Here is a 16,861-nt window from a genome sequence, read left to right as displayed (position 1 = left end):
GTTCGTAGTGCGGTATCCTACTTGTGGGTAAAGTGTACAACCTCTGCAGAGTGTAAAATCTATTCGAATAGCCGTGTCCACGGTATTGGACGAGTTACGGCATGGTCACTTCAATAGATATTTTAGGATGGTTGGTTATGTGGCGTGAGTTGTTTTGAAAGTGTCCGGCAGTTGTGCCGTGAGCTACTGTGGACGTGGAGTCTGGTAGCTTTAAAACTTGGATCCTTTGTGTAGGATCAACCCCACTTATTATTCGAATACTACAGAAATATTTTGAGAAAACTGTTTTATTAAATAAACCTTTGCATGTGCAAAACCTCGCTTTATCGCAAATGAACCCTAGCCTTACCCTTGATATATCCTGTGCATGATCTTTATTACCCCCCCTGGGTGTGGTTGGATTTGTTGAGTACGTATGTACTCACTCTTGCCTAGTTTTTACAGAGGAGGATCCGAACTTCGTTCCTGAAGACATCGAGTAGGTCGCCGTCCTGCACCCAACCTTGCCTGTGGTTCAGGATCTCCACAGGAAGCTTACCATGGCGCAAGACTCTGATGTTATCTTAGATTTTATTGGCACTTTAGTTTGGCTTGTAGTCCTTATGTTGTCCCTCTTGATAGTGGCGCTTCAGTGCCTGCTATCTCGACGGTTTGTACGGTAATGAACCATCTGATATAATAAATGTGTTATCAGCCTCCTGAGACTGATATTTGTGTCACATTTAGTCACCTCGGATGAGGGGACGCTTCATGGTGGAACCATGATGGACATGTGAAGTTGGAGACGATCCGATAGCAGTACAAGTACTTACTTTGTTGTCTAAAGTTTAAATTAATTATTCAAGCATCTTCTTGACTTCAAATTGAAAAAACTTCAAACTACAAAGTTGTAGATCTCGTAGAGGAATACAATTTTATACAAAAATCATCTTCATCGGAGTTCATATGGAAAAGATATAATTTTTCTAAGGTGAAACCCTGTTGCGTCGGCGGGTGTGGAGTGACAGGACAGTACTATCACGCCGGTGGGAGCGGTGCGACAAGCTCGACATGTGGAATATACACTAGCGGACCTCTCCTGTGCACTCCAACGTGGCATATCTTGTCACGCCAATGCATATAGCGCGACAGCGTGTTTTTGTTAAGCCACGCGGACCGGCGCGATAAAAAAGTATTAGATATGCAAATATTTGTTCGGTTGGATTATTTTTAATATAAAATTTAAAAGGTTAAAAATAAAAAAATCAGTAAGTACAAAGATCAATTCGTACAGCCCATATATTCTTGGGCTTACAGAGACGGATCTTCATGGTCAATTCTACCACACAAACATGGTCGCTGTACTGGTACTGGTAGTTTTGTACATACACCAGGCGCATAGCATAGCGTCTGCGTAAACGTTGCATAGATGCACGCACGGAGCACGAGGCGCAAGCAATCACATCCATTCGGCATGTTCCTTCCTTCGTACGACATGGCGAGGCGCGAAGCGATAATCACTTCGCCGGCCGCGCCGCTGCCGCCGCGGCCGCGTCCCGCGGCACGAGGCGCGCGCGTAGCGGGCGGTCCATGACGGTGAAGGAGGACCCGTGGAACTCGGCGAGATCGACCTCCTCGCCGTCCGCCTCCCACCACTCGAACTCCCTCGCCAGGTTCGCCACGAAGTACTCGAGGTAGAACACCGCCGGCGCGAGGCCCGGGCAGATGCGCCTCCCGGCGCCGAACGGCATCATCCTCAGCCCCCTCGCCCTCGCCGCCGGGCATGAACCGCTCGGGCGCGAACGACATGGGGTCCGACCACGCCGCGGGGTCGCGGCCGATCTTGCCGACGAGGAAGTTCACTGTCGCGCCGCCGCCCGGCAGGCGTGGCACGCCTAGCGCCCCCGCGGTGGCGTCCGCGTCCTGACCTCGCACGTGGCGCAGCACGAACAGCACGGGCGGGTGGCGCCGGAGGCTCTACAGCACGACGGCCTTGAGGTACGGCATGCGCGACAGGTCGGCCGCCTCGACGGTGCGGTCCCGGGAGGAGCCGACGGCGGCGTCGACCTCGAGGCGGAGCTTTCGCTGCGGTTCGGGGTGCTTGACGAGGTTGGCCATGGTCCACTCCAGCGCCGAGGCCGTGGACTCGGTGCCGGCGCCGAGGAACTCCGAGATGAGGCTGACAAGCTCGCCATCGGTGACTGCCCGGTCACCATCTTCGTGGACACGTAGCTCGAGGAGGGACTCGACGTACGCCGTGAAGGTGCTGCCGCGGCGTGCCTTTGTCTTGCGGTTCCTGACCTCGGCGACGAGAGGCAGGAACGACTCTTCTTGCTGCCGCCGCAGGGCGAGAAGCTGGCGCCACCGTGACGGGTAAAGGAGCTTGCCGATCCTCGGCTACTTCACGAACAGCCAGAAGGAAGGCAACGCAAGGAGAAGGTCACGCTGGAACCTGAGGATGGCGCGGAGGCGCGCCTCCCCGAGCTCGGAGACGACGTCCTCGCCGAAGCACATCTCGGCGATGACGGAGAACACGGCGAAGTGAAGGCTCTCGCCGGCGGGGGCGCCGCTCCTCAGCGCCCGCACGAGGTCGCCGAGCTGGCCGAGGCGGGACGGGTGCAGCGCGCCGGCGGCCACGTGGCCCCGTACGGCGCCGGGAGGACGTTGTGGTGGCGGCTGCGCGCGAGGATGGTGCTCGGCACGGAGGTCGCCGGGCGGTCGAGGAACGCCGCGCTGTGCTGCACCAGGGCGCGGCGCGCCACGGCGCGGTCCGTCACGTGGATGGACAGGCCGCGCCTGGTGCTGCGGCCTCTCCTGCGCGCCGTGGCCATCACCGGCGCGGAAAGTTCACGTCCAAGGCTGCCCGCTGCATCATCGCCGGTATTGTGGCGGCGGATGACGAGGAGGGACGCAGCCGTGAGGAGCAGGAGCAGCACGGTGACGACGCCGGAGAGATGGGGCGGTGGTGCTAGTGCAGCGACGAAGTCGTCGTCCATTGCAAGATACGGCTCAGTTGGAATGGAGAGGCGGTTTGCACTCTTTGGTCTAGCTAGTAAGCAAACACCCGGCGAACGCATGCACGTGCTTAGGCAGACAAAACGGCTGCAGTAATTGTAACGTGTGACGTGTGAGCTCCAGGATATATTTTAATTCTGCGCCACGAACTCTGGCCATGAGCCTCGCGGTGGTCGAGAGCAACTCACCCCAACTGCATGACAATATAATAGAGAATGACTCTCCCTAAATTCATGCTATATGAGATTTATTATAATAGCAACACTAGAATAGAGTAATTATTCTCCAGAAAAATAAATTGACATACGTAATATTGTAAAACTAGACTGGGATCTAAACTGATGTTAAGTTTTTTGTATACTAAGTATAAAGTTTTTTTATATCAATTGGAACCTAGCGATACATAAATGTGATTTTTCAAATTTCTTGCATCCTGGATATAAAGTATTTGGCGCATGGCATAAGAATTTTTAACTATGAGTTAAACAGTTTTCAATATTCAAATAGAAAGATTCTAATATGCATAACTTAAGTAGAAAATTTTTCATTTGCAATTTAAAAGTTATCAGTATACATGTAATAAGGCCTTGACCATGAAACAGAAAGTTTATATGCTGAAAGCATCTATGAAACAAGCGAAATGTGTTTGGCATGTGTGTGTTGAATTATGTTCAAAGTTTTTGTAAATCATGCCCAAAGATTTCTGGTACTCCTGATTTGGGAGCACCACATTCCTCATGTATACTGGTGGGATGGGCTTAGAAATTAAAAAAGTTTTCGATACATAATTTTAAAGTTATTCTAACCGATCCGAGGGTACAAAGTTTATAATGTGCATGTGCTAGTAGAAAGTTCCCAAATTTGGAACATGAAGTTTGGAAATATAAAGGTTTAAGTTTTGTATACCCAATATAAAGTTCTAAATATATGATTTCAAAGTTTTTTGAATTCCGGATAGAAAGGGTTTTGATATGTATAAGGTATTTGATATATAATATGAAAGTTTTAAAATCCTAGATACAAAGTTTTTGATACGTAATTTGAAAGATAATGATATGCAAGAGCTTTTGATACATATAAAAAACACGATAAAAATGTGGAACATGCGCTGCAAAAAAAAAATACAGGAGAAGCTAGACATTGGAAAGGAGAAACGGTGGGACGTAGCGAGAGGCATGCTTGGGAAGATATCTATATTCGCTGCTAGCTATGCACGTGTGCCGCTGGAATCCTCCTACGCTCGTTCGCCGCAAACGCCCTCGCAGCGAACGATCGCCAGCTAATGGCCCCGAGTGGGAACGGCCCGTGCAAGTGGCGTGCGTGAGTTGCGTGTGTGCTCCTCCGGCTTGCAGCTACAAGAGGGCAAGCAGAGGATGAATTGGGTTTCAAACATATCACGACATTATCCCTCGAATGGAACCTGTCGGTATTTTACCGTCACGCCCACTGAAAAATATCTCCAAGATGATGAGTTTGTAGGTAGGGTGTCGCCGAGATTAGAAACTCGAAGGCGAAAGTAACACAAGATTTACACAGGTTCGGACCGCCGAGAGCGTAATACCCTACGTCGTGTATGATCTGTATTACTTTTGATGATGATTGGGTGATCTTCCGGGTGATTTCTTGGATGATCTGATCGGTCCTCCCTAGAGGAGATTTACATGGAAATCCTAGTCGAATACATGCTCTAGAGTTCTACCCGAGTACTGGTAGTTTCCTACTGTATCTGACTAGTTTGACTACTGTAAGAGCAGTTCTACTAGACTACGAGTAGTTACACAGATGTAGAGCATGGGCCATGTCCCAACACTTATTCTAGAAAAGTATGCCACGTGTACAGTCCCGTGTACCCAGATCTGACAAGCCTCCGAGCTCTTCGTAGCCGAGTACTGCAGGCGTCCGAGTACTTCTGAAGGCGTCTTCAAGTTCTCCCGAACTTCATCTTGAAGATGTCCTCCAAGTACTTCCTTAACTGCATCGAGGCTGTAAGGTGCCCATGCTCCGAGCAATTGTCTTCTTTTATATGGGGTACGATAAACTCGCATTCCATATGGAGTAGCCCCCGAACCTTAGGTTGACTCGTAAAATCAGGCTGAGGGTCAATTCAATTTTGAGTCTTCTGCCTTTATCTTCCAGAAGATTTAAAAAACAAGTCGCTGATGACACGTTTCTCGTAGCCTCCGAGCTTTGAATCCAAATCCCTAAGTTTTAGAATAAAGGATCCAAAGAATCGTGGCATGTAAACTTCATTGCTGAGAGCCGTGTCGTATCCAGCCCCCGAGCCTGGAAGCTAGATGAGTCGCATATGATATGCCTATTAGTCGGTGGCGCCAGCCCCCGGACCTAGGTATCGGTCAAGTTGCCGCTGAATCTTGAATTGTTGATGAAGCCAACTAGTCGGAGTTGATTTCGACTAGTTTTATGGGCAAGACGAGTAGTCAAAGTAGTCACCAATGTAGTGCCAAGCAGAGTCACCTCCGACTAGTCTTGTAGGCGAAACGAGTAATAGAAGCAGTCGCCGGCGTATCGCCGTGCATTCTTCACGAAGTTAAGTAGTCGCCGACGGTTGTTGATGAACCCAACTAGTCGGAGTCGAATCCGACGAGTAGCCGCTGTAGTTAGCGACGCGTAGGCGAGCGTTCTCGCGAAATCAAAGTAGTCCTTGACAATTGTTGATGAAGCTATCTGATCGGAGTTGAATTCAACTCGCCCATCATCATGATCCAGATCAGATCCCCTGCAAGGTAAATATAAAAGTATGGTGTAACTGATATACTGATATCATGTTGGGAGCAAATCCTAGCATTGTAAAATGCATGTAAATTTTTCGCGTTGTACTCTTGCTGGGTCGCATAATAACGCCGGGTAGGTAGCCTGTTACGCTAAGCACCGGATCCCTAATTGCCGTAAACCATTGCGCAGGGAGCTTGGCCGCGTGCACGCGTAGTTGCATAGGCGTACAAAAGAGTCGAGGTGTCACGATAAGCGTACTCTACCCGGGTATTATAGCAACCATTGAGAGGAAACTAAAGCAGTCGGTGCTGCGCGAAAAAAGAGAATGCTCGTGGAGCACACTTATAGAGTGTAACCCGATCGCCCATGTTGCAGGGCGGACCGTGCAGGCAATCAGGAATAGGCATGACATGGCCTGTGAAGAGAATCCGCGTTGCGCAAAAACAATTCGATCCTGTGAAGAACATGTCAGAAATTGTATAAGTAACTTAGCTTGATTCGTGGACGATTGCCGACGAGCCACAGCAGCTGTCGATGGAGCCGCGATGGTTTGTTGATAAAGCCGACTAGTCGGAGTCAATTCTGACTAGTTGTTGACGGTGTGAAGCCATCTCCCAGCTAGTTTTCTTGCCGAAACAAGTAGTCGGAGTAGTCGAATCACGCCCACTTGTGGATGGTTGTCGATGAAACCGCAGCAGTCGACGATGGAGCCGCGAGGATTTGTTGAAGAAGCCAACTAGTCGGATTTGATCCCGACCAGTTGTTGGCCGTACAGAACTAGTCGCCAAGTAGTTTAAGGCTCGTCCACGACCAGTTTCTAGTCGAGACGAGTAATTGAAGAAATCGTTGGCGATGTAGATTTGTCGAAGTAGTCATAGCCGGTGGTAACAGTGCGTCTGCGCTGCGGCGCTAGCCGAAGTTGAGCCACATCATCAGGGTCGGCGGCGATGGCGCATCGCCGTTGTGGCACGAGCGGAATTCGACTTCGTCACGTGTAATAGCCGGGTTGGATCTAGACTCGCTCTTACAGTTTCCGATTAGATCGGAAAATCAAATCCAGACTCGCTCTTACAGTCCTAGCTGGGTGGAAGAAGCATGTCGAGAATGGTGGCTCCGTCCCTTCCTCTGTCCATGAAGCCCCCGTCGCTGCCCTTCTCCCCTCCCAAGAAGCCAACGCCGATGCCGGTGTACAAGGATCTGCACTTCAACCGTGACCTCTCCGCTACCAAGAAGCTCCAGGCTGGGGTGGACCTAGTGGCGCGGTTGGTGGGGGTCACCCTGGGGCCCAAGGGGAGGAACGTAGTGCTTGGCAACAAGTATAGCCCTCCCAAGATTATCAATGATAGCTAGACTGTCCTTAAGGAGGTAATACCATCCGACATGAAGTTTTTCTGCAGTATGCTGCTATTCAGTGTCAGCTTCAAGGAGACTGAATCTGGATTGACTGCATTCATCCAAAGCCATAAAATGTTAAACGTGTTGTTCACTCCAGTGGTTGCTGTTCAGTTCTTGACCATTCTTGTTATCTTATTTTACTGCAATAGTAGACCCTTTTTTACTGTGCTCACTGTTCTATAATAAGCTAGTAACATAAGTGGGACAATGCAATTTGCTATTGTTGTCGGTTTCTGGCACTAATGTATGAGCTTGCTTATCGTTCTTCCCTGAACATGTCCTACAACTTTCAATGGTTGAATGTATCAATCTAATTGTGTTGTTGGAGATCGAATTGGAGGATCCATTAGAAAATCTTGGAGTAAAGCTGGTCAGGCAGGCTGGTGCAAGGACCAATGATATTGCAGGAGATGGTTGTACCACTTCCATAATCCTTGCTCGAGGCCTGATTGCTGAAGGAATGAAAGTATGGCCATCTCTTTCCTTGTTCTAGTTTTCTACAATGTGAAGTCTGGTAACAGGGAATAACTTGGGTGCTATAATGAATTCGCTGATACTAAAATTCAGAATTCTGAACCTACATTGCTTCTTATGATTTTTTCATAAATTAGGTTCTTGTAGCTGGAATCAACCCAGTTCAGGCTGCACGTGGTATTGAGAAGACTGCTGCCGCTTTGGTGTATGAGCTCAGAGTAATGTCACGGGAGGTATGATTTTTTAGTTTATCTAAGTAGTCTTTTGTATTTCCCTTGTAAAAATATATTAGAATTGTGTGACATGTTTTTTGAAACTTAATTGTGTGACATGTTGTCATGTAGATTGAAGACCATGAACTTGCACATGTGGCTGCAGTTAGCGCATGAAATGATTATGCTGTTGGAAATATGATTTCTGATGCTTTTCAAAGAGTAGGTAGAAAAGGAATGGTGAGAATTGAAAATGGAAGAGGCACCGAAAACAGTCTAGATGTTGTTGAAGGAATGCAATTTGAACGTGGTTACCTCTCGCCCTACTTTGTTACTGATTGTGCAAATATGACAGTGGAATTCACTGACTGTAAGGTAAGGGCAAGTTACCCGTTATACACTATTGGTCTGCAGAATGACTATAATAGTTTTTTTTCTTTTTGTAGATTCTGTTGGTTGACAAGAAAATTACTGATGCTGGTGAAATTATAAGGATACTAGACAGTACTGTCAAAGAAAATTATCCATTGTTAATAGTTGCTGAGGATGTGGAAGAAGCAGCAATGGCTCATTTGATAAAAAAAACAAGCTGAAGGGGATAATTAAGGTTGCAGCAGTTAAGGCTCTCTCTTTTGGGGAGCAAAAGACTCAATGCTTGGATGATATTGCAGTCATGACAGGAGGTATGGAACTTAATCACCAGTCTAACCAATGTAATTACAGTCATCAACAAATTCTTGTTGGTTTTCAGGTACAGTAGTGAGGGATGACATGGGATATTCATTGGAAAAGGCAGGAAAAGAGGTTCTGGGTTCTGCTTCTAAGGTGGTTATCAGAAAAGATTCAACACTAATTGTTATAGATGGAAGCACTTGTCATGCAGTTGAGAAAAGAGTTGCTATGATAAAAGGACAAATTGAGGTATAGTTATTCCAGTTGAAACATGCAAAAGTGCCATGTGACTTTCTGTCCTCTACATGCATCACTTTTTCTGGATAAAATTATATCTTTTAATTGTTAACTCTCAGAATTCAAAGGAAAGGTACAACAAGAAAATATTGGGTGAGAGGATAGCAAGGTTATGTGGTGGAATTGCAATCATCCAGGCACCACATATTGTTTTAGTTCACTGCTCAAAACATTTTAGGGGTATCAATTTTGCCATGGGAATGTCAGAATTTGAAATTTTAGCACGAAGCTAATTACAGGTTGGTGCTCAGACAGTCATTGAGTTGAAAGATAAGAAGCTGAGAATTGAAGATGCTCTCAATGCAACTAGGGTATCTTGATTGATCCAATCTACGTGCGTATCATGTGTGGTTCGGTAACTATTTTGAACAATTCTTTTTTTTAATAATTCAGGCAGCTACTGAGGAAGGTGTTGTAGTTGGTGGCGGATGTAGCCTACTAAGATTATCGAAGAAGATTGATGCAATCAAGGAATCATCATTGGATAATATAGAGCAAAAGGTCATACTCTATTACTTGTATTTGAGAAAAAGGGTATTTAATGAAATATTTGGTAAGTTGAGGCATTAGCAGTAAGTCGACCTACTTGTGTAACTCTGTTTTGTAGTGATTGTCAAGGTATATTGTTCCGTTGCTTGTTCCAATGCGATGATTATGTCTTGACTCTGATTTGTATTATACTTGTTTAGATTGGTGTTGACATCTTTAAGCAAGCCTTGAGTTACCCTACCTCACTGATAGCAAACAATGCGGGGATGAATGGTAATTTTGTCGTTGAAAAGGTTTGTTAGCTGCACCGGTAGCTCTATTAGTTACAGTACATGTTATGCATATTTTTGCGTCCAAAAGTATGCAGATGCCACCATGCAATATAACTGCACACATAATTTTTTCTGAACTCATTGTCTGGATCTAACTTGTGTTTGATTGTTGCTCTCAAAAGATGTTACTGAATGACAACACAAATTATGGTTGCAATGCTGCCAAGAACCGCTATGAGGACTTGATGGCTGCTGGAATACTGGATCCATCAAAGGTTGTAGAAAAGTAGTCTGTTCTCACTTCTGATGTGGTGGTTATTGAGGCAAAAGAAAGCAAACCAATTCAAATAAGACCACCAATGCCACCTAGGAGCTTGATCCCCCCAATACCCGCCTCAGGTAATTCTTGAAACTTCATATGGCAAAGGTACATTTTCATCTGAATGTCAAACTTATTAGCTTAGTTTACTGCTATGTTTTCAGTTTCAGGTATGCGAGTGTAGCAAGCTTCATTTTCACAGATCGACCTCAATATGACAAAAACTACATTGACGAAATTCTTTTGCAAAAATTGCAAACATAACAAAGCGGAGAAAGGTTTCACCTCAAAAATTGCTTTGCACTATTGATCCAAGAAGCTCTATGTGTTCTGTCACATCAATGCAACAGCAATGGTTGATAATGCATGTAATAGAGAAGAACATGCTGGAAATTTCAACTGATATTCTTATCTCCTCCCACGCTCTGTGGATATCTTTATCTTCTTTGGGGGCCTAGCTATGTAAATAGCTCGAGTCAGTTTAGATTGTTCACATAAGTTACAGTGTACGACCAGAGTTGCTACTCATTTTGTAAATATTTCTAGCAATTTCCTCAAATACTTATGTATATTTACCAAATGAGTAGAAAATTCACATAAGCTACACAGTTTGGTTGACCATCATGACTGCATATGAATTACTTGTGTTGTAGAAAATTCTAGTTGTGCGTTAGATTTGTTTTTTTGTTTTTGTTAAGGGAATTAGTGCACTATACAGTCACGTAACATGCACGCAGATAAGAGCACGCAAGAAAGGGGTGGCGCATGCATGGCTGAAGATAGTAAACGCTTCTCTACCATCTATAGTTCACATGATTGACTTTGTGGGGATTAACTATTAAACATCTTTGATCATCTTCAACGAACCCACTTTAGGACACTTTGAAAGAAAGCAAAACTTCTTGTGTAGTATCTAATGCTAATATCTTATTAGTCGAGTTGAGGTGTCCGTCTTACTCTTAATTAGAATAGAGAAAATTGGATAGTAAATTAATCAATCCTCTTAGAAAATTTCCCCTCTATTTTCTGACTTGTTCTGGAATAAAAGCACAATGAGGTTTTCTTTATTGTCATATGCATACCAATGTTTTCTTAAACTAAGTATACCCAATGGTTTGCTGCCTGTTTCTGATCATGCTAATTACAAGGAAATTCAGAAGATTTACTACACTATGGCATTCCTCTTGCACACTTTCTGCTATAAGCATCGCCCGCATCCTTTGAGAGATTGATGGTGATGGGAGTGGTGTATTTGTAGAACGGTGTAACACCAACGCACCTTATATAAGTAAAAACAGGTGCGCAGTTTATATTATTGGCATCTGAAATGGGAAAAGGAAGAAGCAAATATATGAACAACTATACTGAGAAATATATGAAATTTGATCAAATGAGAACATGGGAAAAACGACTTATTTTATTTTCCTTGTGACGTGTTCTGAAACATTTTTCTTGATCACTAAAAACCTCTTTTCCATATTTTTCTCTTCTTCCTTTCTTTTCCTTTTCCTAGGAAGGTTCAATAATTCTTGAGTAAAAGTATTGAGCTGTTCTATGGACCTCGTGATACACCAAAATTTGCACTAACGCTGTCTCCTAATTCTGCCATATAGGTACCTCATCTTGTACAGGGGGGACTAGAAACAGTAGCTAACACTACTATGGTTTCTTACATTACCAGCACAAGAACAGTAAAACACTGTAGTGCTGGTTGCACTCAGATCCGCTTGACCTTTCACCCTGTGGGAAGCTTGCCGCCTCGACTAACAGAGCACATACCTGAAGCATACATGCATTGACACGGCGATCGAATTGGCAAGTTTAAAACCGAGGCAGGATCGGAGCCTGGAGGCACAAGTTTTCATGGCAAGTACGTACGTTTCACCCGCCACGAAAAAAAAGATTACCAGGGGCAGCAAGCAAATGGCACAGGAAGCAAGCTGAGACCAGCATACACGGCTCGCCCGGCTAGGTTCCTATCCTAGGTGGTAACAATCTCAGAGCTGCCTCCCCTGATGAGGTTGGTTGCGGTAAACTCCAGCAGGCTAGGGGCTCCCCGGCCCTAATCATTTGCCGCAAGCTCGCGTTAGCTTCTCTCAGCTCTCACTCAAAGCGCGCGCGAATGGCGGCCGGGCCGGGGAGGCCCCCGCGGCCTGACCACTGGGGCGAGGTTTCTTCTGCCGATCGATCGCGTGCTGCGCGTGCAACCGCGTGCGAGCGCGCGCCCCGCGCACGCACGAGCTACCCCGGCCCTCCGCCGGCCCGGCGGCCTCTCGGCTGGCATCGGGAGCCTCGCCGCAGGCGGGGCGGAGGCGCGTCAGGGTGACGGCGGAGCAGTAGGCCTCACTCAAGGTGCACGGGCTAGCCCCCGTGTCCGCACAGTGCGTGGACGACGACGACGACCCCCACGAGTCGTGGCTCGATTGGATCCCTGCCCCTCACATGGAGTGGCCCTTAACTCATGCTTTGAGTAATCATGCTAGTTCGTTCTTCTTCTGTTTTTTTTTTCTTGGCCAATTTCTGTGATATTTCAGTTGATGGGTACATTATTATGGATTCAAGCTAGCCCAATCTCTACGCATGAACAAATTTTGAGATGGTCGATGAATGCGAAACGTTGTGCTTACGAACATTTGGAGCGGAACTCAGAACCAACTTTCAGATCAGATTCATTCTGAATACTCTTGAAGGGTGAACTTGCCTGCATCTGCATGATATATGTGTGTCCATTTCCCAAGTTTGTAGCTGTAGCCTGCAGGCTGTTTTCCAGTTCAGTGATTTAAAAGTTAGCTGTTTGATCGATAAATTGGGTGAAGCAGAATTCATATCAGTAAGTACTAGTTTAGTGGCGGAGGGTGGATGTCAACTGATCCTTCAGCTGCAGTTAAGCTCAGTCAGTTAAGGTTTAGCGGAAACTGTGCCTGCCTGCTGCATGTGTGTGCATGGTGCTCGATCCCTAGGGAGACTGGTTGGTTTAGGTTGCAGTACCAAGTGCGCGTTGGACTGCGTTATCGATCGTCTAGTTTAATCTGGCCATAACCACCCTTGCCTCCTCCGATGTGCAAGTAATAAGAAACCCCAAACAACCACAAGCTTTGCATCAAATCCATGCGTAGCAAAGAGCAGCTACAACATAAATCTCACTAATTTCTTCCATGTTACTGGTGCGCAATAATCGGCAGCTCTTCTGCTTGGTCGTCGCTTAATTCGGTAGAAAGTTCCAGGTTAGTAGTAGTATAGTTCCTAATTCCACTTGATCATGCATATTTTCTCTGAAATCCCATTTGATGCCTGGATGCATGCCACGTAGATGGCTACATATGAATGGGTTAAATTAGCTAGGTCAGAATCCAAATCATTTATGGTGCGTATTGGATCTTGCCCTACCTGCTTGTTTCCTAGCTAGTCCTCAAATCCTGTGCGTGAGCATGTTCATGAAAAGGATGCATGCCAATCACTCACTCACACTAGTACTACTATTGTCTAGATCTAGCAACAATCTCAACTTTTAATCTATGATTTACACGAGTAAGTATAATACAAACACATCATGCAAACCATCATAGTCGAGTGTCAAAGGAAGATCTATATCCAGTATTCCGATTCATCTTCAGTTCTGTCCATCATCAGATGTGAAATTACAGAAGCATATATACACACATATATATGAATAGCAAATAAAGATTATACTAGCTACTAGTGGATCGGATAGCAGCTCTCCCAAAGCCAGGCCAGCAGTTGCTTTGAGAGCAATCAAGCGATCCCTAAACAACGAGCCTCGGGATCGTTAACGGGCGTAGAATAATGCAGCTGACCGCTAGGCGATCGAGCTCCTGCCTTCCTTCCTACGCGACCAACTTTATCTCCCCGTCCAGCGCCGTGGCGGCCGGCGTCAACTCTCCCCACCACCCCCTGCTGCGCTGCAGTCTGCAGCCAACAGCTGCCTGTGCGGCGGCAGTGCTGACGACGCACCTGCTGCCCGCCCATGGAGGTCGGCCACTCGTGTATATATACGCGCTACAGGCCTCTCCCGCGTCAAAAATGAAGGCTTGACCGTACCGGGGGAGCTGATCGATTGATTGGATCACATGGCGGCCTTCTCCTCCAGCAACGGCGTGCCGCCGGGGTTCCGGTTCCATCCGACCGACGAGGAGCTGCTGCTCTACTACCTCAAGAAGAAGGTCGGCTTCGAGAAGTTCGACCTCGAGGTCATCAGGGAGGTCGACCTCAACAAGATCGAGCCATGGGAGCTGCAAGGTAGTAAACTAGACATGCAATTAAATTTTGATCATGCATGTCAGTCTTGATAATTCTCCATGATGATCCGTATAATTGATGTGTCATGAATAATTATGGGATGGATGGATGCACTATGCAGAGAGGTGCCGGATCGGGTCGGCGCCGCAGAACGAGTGGTACTTCTTCAGCCACAAGGACCGCAAGTACCCGACGGGGTCGAGGACGAACCGGGCCACGACGGCCGGCTTCTGGAAGGCGACGGGCCGGGACAAGTGCATCCGCACCAGCTACCGCAAGATCGGCATGCGCAAGACCCTCGTCTTCTACCGCGGCCGCGCCCCGCACGGCCAGAAGACCGACTGGATCATGCACGAGTACCGCCTCGAGGACGCCGACGACGCCCAGGGCGGCACCAGCGTAATAAGCTCTCTCTCCCTCTCTCGCTCTCTCCACAATCCACGCTCCCTTAGGGTTTCGATCACTTTGCTCATTGTTGATGCATGTGTGGCCGTGCAGGAGGACGGATGGGTGGTGTGCCGCGTGTTCAAGAAGAAGTGCTTCTTCAAGATCGGCGGCGGCGAAGGGAGCACCAGCCAGGGCGCGGACGCCGGCGGCCACCTGGCCGTGTCCCCGCCGCTGGGCGGCCACCACGACCAGGCCAGGGCCGCCCTGGCGTCCCACTACATGCACCCGCACCAGTACTACCACCACGCCTCCTCCTACTACTCGCAGATGCAGGCGCCGGCTCCGCACGCCGCCTACTCGCACCACGTCCAGGTCCAGGACCTCCTCACCAACCACCGGCCCGGTGACGACGCTGCCGGCGCCGGCTACGACTTCTCCGGCCTGCCGGTCGAGCATCACCCAGGCGGACTGGACGTCGGCAGCAGCGACGGCGTCGCCGCAGACGGTGCCCAGCTGGGCGAAGGGAGGGACCAGGCGAGCGGTGCAGCCGCCGAGCAGTGGCAGGCGATGGACGGCTTCAGCAACGGCGGGGGCGCCGCGGTGCAGCAGATGGCCGGCGCCATGAGCTCCGGCGCCCAACGAGGAGGGGAGATGGATTTATGGGGTTACGGGAGGTAAAAGCTTAGCTTGCTGACATGTCTGATCGGAGACACGATCGAAGAACAAGTGAGCATGCAGCAGCGTCCGTACATGATGAAATCGTGCAAATTGATGCAGGTTTCTTGCATTGGGAGCTTATATATAACCTGATTTGTTTGGATTAGTTTTGGTGTTTTACGATGATGTGTGTATATGTTGTATTATTTGTTGTTGGTATGGTGTAATAAGAGCCAAGGATATACATACACATGGCGCGTAACTGGTGACTAAATTGTGTGTGTGGGCAATGCTGACGAAGCACAAGAATTCAACTTTATTTGGGGGTTTTCTTGTCCTGCATGCACGGGGTATTACACAGATGTAGAGCGTGTGTATTTTATTTCGACCTGCATGGAGTAGGCGGCAGAATTTGTTCTGCATGTACGCCACTTCTTCTACTCGTTTTGTGATGAGTGAACTATGATAACAAGTTGATTGTTGTATTGTAACTTCTTTTATGTGCAATGTTTCCTCCTCCATATATGCATCTTCAAGGTCGTCAATATCTATAGACATATTATGTTATATTTGTATTATATTATTTATATCAAGTTTTTTTTTGAAATGAATCCTAAAGGTGCTATGATAAGTTTTTTTAACTAGTTGTTGTGTTCTTGTTCTATACCATACATTCGAATATGTCATACGTTGAGTAGTCGGTACTCAACCCAGCCAGTCTATAGTAATGGCAACCGAGAATACCAAGGGAAGACTAGCAATAGTGTGGAGAAAATGGGTCATGCTATGCATGTTCTGATTTGTCCAACAACTCGTAGTAGATAGTAATGTACACAAAATGTGTGTCATGCTACGTATGCTATGACTTTTCCAACGGACTGTAGTAGATAATAAAGTTGTTATATATCATAAACAATTGAGTATAATGCACCTAGGTCTTTAAACTTTTCTCAAATTCTCACATTGTCTACATCTTTTTGGAACATGCAGGAGTAGAATACTGATTACATTACACCCATCACAAAATGATTATTAATGTGAGTATCTATATCTCCTTTTAAGTAGTTCACCCTAGGTACGGCATAATTCTCCAATTATAGACATGAATTCTCACTTGAAATAAACACTTTTCTATTTTAGCTAATACAACAAAATAATTAGGATCCTCGTAAAGGTGTATCCAAACATATAATAATACTTATCTAATCATAGCCTTATTATCATATGTCAAGATATTAATCGTGTTTCTATTTGGATATCCTTCATTGAGACATATGACCTAGAAAATATCAAATACTACGTAGAATTTTGGACACTATATGTCACTGATGTGGTGTAGGTTGTACTTCAATTATGATTCTATAAAGATTATTGCCACTATCATGGTAATTATTTTGCTCTATGAAAATTTCTCAAATTCGTGTAGTTGTTCATTGTTTGGATGCAAAAGTTTCCTTCTTATTCGTATAAAAAAGATGAATAATCCTGACTTATTTTGGATATAATTTTGAATTCGTTTTGAAAGTGGCATGGCTAGAAGGCCGTATCTTCCATTTTGAAAGATCAAGCTTCACACAATACAGGCATGAGTATCATGCGGGACACGCGAGTGGAAAGCTGAAAACTATCAGCTACGGAGGACCTTAGAAAGCGATTGAGAGGGGCATGTGTGTCAGATTGAGATAGCCAGTATGAGTGATTTG

The 16,861-nt window shown here is 46.5% G+C and overlaps 1 protein-coding gene and 2 pseudogenes across 1 annotated transcript; 2 read left to right on the top strand and 1 right to left on the bottom strand.

Annotated features, from left to right (window-relative positions):
• Nucleotides 1-1,496: 1,496 nt before the first annotated feature.
• LOC112900714 lies at nucleotides 1,497-2,975 on the bottom strand (annotated as a pseudogene).
• Nucleotides 2,976-6,822: 3,847 nt separating this feature from the next.
• Nucleotides 6,823-10,437, top strand: LOC112898970 (annotated as a pseudogene).
• Nucleotides 10,438-13,922: 3,485 nt separating this feature from the next.
• Nucleotides 13,923-15,420, top strand: LOC112899765 (protein BEARSKIN1-like). The gene is made up of 3 exons (XM_025968365.1): nucleotides 13,923-14,114; nucleotides 14,236-14,513; nucleotides 14,613-15,420. The coding sequence occupies exons 1-3, from the start codon at nucleotides 13,946-13,948 to the stop codon at nucleotides 15,177-15,179; spliced, it is 1,014 nt and encodes a 337-aa protein (XP_025824150.1). The 5' UTR covers nucleotides 13,923-13,945; the 3' UTR covers nucleotides 15,180-15,420.
• The last annotated feature ends 1,441 nt before the right edge of the window (nucleotides 15,421-16,861 follow it).

This window comes from Panicum hallii, chromosome 7, assembly GCF_002211085.1.
Source record: "Panicum hallii strain FIL2 chromosome 7, PHallii_v3.1, whole genome shotgun sequence".
NCBI lineage: Eukaryota > Viridiplantae > Streptophyta > Magnoliopsida > Poales > Poaceae > Panicum > Panicum hallii.
The sequence above is the reverse complement of the archived record's forward strand: the minus strand, read 5'-3'. Positions and strand labels throughout refer to the sequence as shown.

Coding starts and splice junctions, on each gene's coding strand:
- LOC112899765 (XM_025968365.1), top strand. CDS start 13,946: ATGGCGGCCTTCTCCTCCAGCAACGGCGTGCCGCCGGGGTTCCGGTTC. Junction 14,115..14,235: donor CGAGCCATGGGAGCTGCAAG/GTAGTAAACTAG, acceptor TGCACTATGCAG/AGAGGTGCCGGATCGGGTCG. Junction 14,514..14,612: donor ACGCCCAGGGCGGCACCAGC/GTAATAAGCTCT, acceptor GTGGCCGTGCAG/GAGGACGGATGGGTGGTGTG.